At 55.9% G+C, this 4,395-nt stretch overlaps 1 protein-coding gene across 1 annotated transcript; it reads left to right on the plus strand.

The window, feature by feature from the left end:
- Positions 1 to 348: 348 nt before the first annotated feature.
- On the plus strand, positions 349 to 4,301 carry LOC104520234 (U5 small nuclear ribonucleoprotein 200 kDa helicase; the record flags this gene model as incomplete). The annotated part of the gene is made up of 8 exons (XM_010168396.1): positions 349 to 509; positions 1,684 to 1,911; positions 2,225 to 2,416; positions 2,500 to 2,678; positions 3,032 to 3,183; positions 3,473 to 3,581; positions 3,780 to 3,888; positions 4,112 to 4,301. Coding segments are annotated over 8 exons (1,320 nt in total), but the record flags the coding sequence as incomplete, so codon positions are not given.
- Between the last annotated feature and the right edge of the window lie 94 nt (positions 4,302 to 4,395).

Here is a 4,395-nt window from a genome sequence, read left to right on the forward strand (position 1 = left end):
TCTGTGATTCCTGGAAGCCGTGTCAGTGCTGACACCGTGGCTCAGGTTCACAGCCAGCTGGTCTCAAACTCCTCCGTCTCTGCTGCTTGTAGTGATGGAGCTGTGAGGGAACCACAGCTGCCCTGTCCGTGGTTCTCTGCCTGGAGTGGGGAATTCACACTTAGGAGCTGCAGAGACAGACTCCAGCCTGTTTTGCTCAGTGAATCCTGGGCTAAAACTCTTAAACAGCCTTTTCTGCAGCTCCTCCTTGGCCAGGCTGTGGTTTCCCTGCCCGTTTCTAAAGCTTTGGTAGAAATCCATGGAGATTTTGCTAAACTAATCTCTCCTGCCTTGTCCACCTGTCCCCAGTGTTTAACACGGTTTATAACAGCGATGACAACGTGTTTGTGGGTGCCCCCACGGGAAGTGGAAAGACCATTTGTGCTGAATTTGCCATCCTGAGGATGTTGCTCCAGAACTCGGAGGGACGCTGCGTGTACATCACCCCCATGGAGGCCCTGGCAGAGCAGGTGAGCTCTGTGGAGAACTGAAGCCTTTCCCGGGTTCACATTTCCCTCCTCATCCCCCGTGTCACTTTTCCTTGTCCCTTCTTTGCTGTCACATCCCCTCAGGATGACTCCAGAGTCTTTTGATTAATTGTGGTTTCTCTGAGGGAGCAAAGAGACACTGTCCCACTGCTGACCTGGGACATGGAGGATGTGGGGATATGGGGACGTGGGGACATGTGACATAGGGATGCAGAGAGATGAGGGACACCATGGGGATGTGGGACATGGGACATAGGGATGTGGGGACATGCGACATAGGGATGCAGGGACATGGGGGACACCATGGGGACATGGGATGTGGGGATGTGGGGACATGTGACATAGGGATGTAGGGACATGGGGGACACCATGGGGATGTGGGATATGGGATGTGGGGATATGTGACATAGGGATGCAGAGAGATGAGGGACACCATGGGGATGTGGGACATGGGACATAGGGATGTGGGGACATGCGACATAGGGATGCAGGGACATGGGGGACACCATGGGGACATGGGAACCTGGGGACTTGGGATGTGGGGACATGGAGATCATGGGAATATGGGATGTGGGGACATGGCACATAGGCATGCAGAGAGATGGGGACACCACAGGGACATGGGACACAGGATATGGGATGTGGGGACATGTGACATAGGGATGTAGGGACGTGGGGGACACCATGGGGATGTGGGAACCTGGGGACATTGAGGATGTGGGGACATAGAGGATGTGGGGACATGGGATGTGGGGACATGGGACGACATAGGGCAGAGAGATGGGGACACCATAGGGACGTGGGACATGTGACATGGGGATTCAGGGAGATGGGGGACACCGTGGGGACGTGAGAACCTGGGCACTTGGGATGTGGGGACATGGGATGTGGGGACATGGGACATAGGCATGCAGGAATGTGAGGGACACCATGGGGACTTAGGGACATGGAGGACATGAGGACATTGAGATGTGAGGACATGGGGATGCGAGGACATGATGCTATGGGGGGCACCACGGGGATGTAGGGACATGGAGCACGTAGGGAGATGGGACTTGGAATAAATCCTCTGAATTCCCTGGAGACACACACATGCACACGGCACCGTCAGCAGGATGGGACCTTGCAGGACAACAACACCCCTTGTTTCTGGCAGGTCTTCTTGGACTGGTATGAAAAATTCCAGGAGCGTCTCAATAAGAAGGTGGTTCTGCTGACGGGGGAAACCAGCACCGACCTGAAGCTGCTGGGCAAAGGGAACATCATCATCAGCACCCCTGAGAAATGGGACATCCTCTCTCGACGCTGGAAGCAGCGCAAGAACGTCCAGAACGTCAACCTCTTCATCGTCGATGAAGTGCATCTCATCGGGGGCGAAAATGGGGTGCGTCTGGGAGGGGAGGAGGGTGCTCCTCGTTTGAGTGGTGCTCCTCATGGTGTTGGCCTCAGTAGTGGAGCTGCTGTGGGATGGATGGTTGCTCACTCCTAATATCTGAGGTCAGGTTTTCCCCAAGCTACAGGATGGGCTGAGATAGGAGGGACGTATCCTTTGGGAAGTGCAGGAGCGATATCTCCTGGGGTTTCCATGGGTGCTTGTGCTGAAGTGGCTGGAGCTCAGCCAGGAGAGGTGGCCATGGCGTGGGGAGCTCAGTGTTCCCCTCCTGTTCCTGCTCCAACCTGCTCCCTCTTGCTTGCAGCCAGTGCTGGAGGTCATCTGCTCCCGCATGCGCTACATCTCCTCCCAAATCGAGCGTCCCATCCGCATCGTGGCCCTGAGCTCCTCCCTGTCCAACGCCAAGGACGTGGCTCACTGGCTGGGCTGCAGTGCCACCTCCACCTTCAACTTCCACCCCAACGTCCGTCCCGTCCCCCTGGAGCTGCACATTCAGGTAGGGTTGGGCCAACCTCATCTCCTTCCCCTTCTGTCTGGTTTCTGGATGGTGTCACCACCTTGTTCCTCTTCCCCTTTCAGGGCTTCAACATCAGCCACACGCAGACTCGCCTGCTCTCCATGGCCAAACCTGTCTACCACGCCATCATGAAGCACTCGCCCAAGAAACCCGTCATCGTTTTCGTCCCGTCCCGCAAGCAGACGCGGCTCACGGCCATCAACATCCTCACCACGTGTGCTTCTGATGTCCAGAGGCAAAGGTAACGGTGCTGTGGCCCCTGTCCTTCCTCTGACAGCAGCGAGGGTGAGTTGCCCAAGGAAGTTGTGGCTGCTCCTCCCTGGAAGTGTTCAAGGCCAGGCTGGATGAGGCTTTGAGCAACCTGGTCTAGTGGAAGGTGTCCCTGCTGCTGGCAGGGGGGGTGGGACTGGGTGAGCTTTAAGGGCCCTTCCAACCCAAACCAGTCTGGGATTCTATGATTTTGGGTTGTTTCGCTGGGATGAGGGACAGCTGGTGATAGGAAATGGTCTGATGAGATGTCACTCAAGCTGTGACATCAAGGACAGGCTTGGGGGACCTGGCAGTGATCTCTTTACTCCCCCCTCACTCCGGCAGGTTCCTGCACTGTGCAGAGAAGGATCTGGTGCCGTACCTGGACAAGCTGAACGACAACACTCTGAAGGAGACGCTGGTGAATGGAGTGGGCTACCTGCACGAGGGGCTGACCGCCATGGAACGGCGCGTGGTGGAGCAGCTCTTCAGCTCTGGTGAGTGGAGCGGGATGGGGGACACTCCGCTTCTACCCGGAAACCCTTTACCTTGGAGTTTGGTGGTGTCCAGAGTCTTTGGACTGGAGATAGCTCAAGAGCTTGCCCAAGCTTTGTGTCACTTCTCTGCTTCCCTGGTCCAAAAAATGTTGTGATCTTAAACTTCACCATCTCTCCTGGACCTCCCTGTACGCCAAGAACCCCCAGATCTTTCTCCTCCCAATTTCTGTCACCCCAAGAGGTGCTCTGCTCACGGGTTGACTCCTCTTCCCCCCCTTGCACCTTTCAGGAGCAGTTCAGGTGATGGTGGCCTCCCGCAGCCTCTGCTGGGGTATGAACATCGCCGCTCACCTGGTGATCATCATGGACACTCAGTACTACAACGGCAAGATCCACGCGTGAGTGTGTTGTGCTGCGGGCGAGACCAACCGTGGCTTCCTTCAGTGTCTGCTCTGCCAGCTCAGGCTTTGCTGAGCACGAGGGAACGAGGCCCTGATCTCAAAGAGCTTCACCCCTGTCCAGGCAGAGGCTGGGAATGGTGGGAGAACGTTGGTCACTTGCTGTGAAGCTTCGTTAACTCTCTCTCCGTGTCCCAGGTACGTGGATTACCCCATCTACGACGTGCTGCAGATGGTGGGCCACGCCAATCGCCCGCTGCAGGACGACGAGGGCCGGTGTGTCATCATGTGCCAAGGATCCAAGAAGGTGGGTGAGGAGCATTTCTGACTTGTGAATGTCTTATCTCCTGCCTGGGGTGTGGATTTCTTATCCCAGTGTGATAGTTAACCCTATCCTAACAAAAACCAGGACACCCAGCTTTTGGGCAGGCTGATGTGTAACCCTCACTCAGATCCCTGCTGCCTGGGAGCTGCTCCAGGATTTTGGAGGTCCTGGGGTTTATTGAGCCTCTATTCCTGCCTCGCTGTAGGATTTCTTCAAGAAGTTCCTGTACGAGCCCCTGCCTGTGGAGTCACACTTGGATCACTGCATGCACGATCACTTCAACGCTGAAATCGTCACCAAGACCATCGAAAACAAGCAGGACGCGGTGGATTATCTCACGTGGACGTTCCTGTATCGCCGGATGACACAGAACCCAAACTACTACAACCTGCAAGGTGAGTGGAGAGTTCTGCACTGGGGGATACAGGGTTGTCCTGGTGTGTAGCTGGGATAAACTGGGTTCTTCTCAGCAGCTGGAGCAGCGCTGGG

The sequence above is a fragment of the Antrostomus carolinensis genome, unplaced genomic scaffold (assembly GCF_000700745.2).
Source record: "Antrostomus carolinensis isolate BGI_N321 unplaced genomic scaffold, ASM70074v2 Scaffold9720, whole genome shotgun sequence".
In the NCBI taxonomy this organism is placed as follows: domain Eukaryota; kingdom Metazoa; phylum Chordata; class Aves; order Caprimulgiformes; family Caprimulgidae; genus Antrostomus; species Antrostomus carolinensis.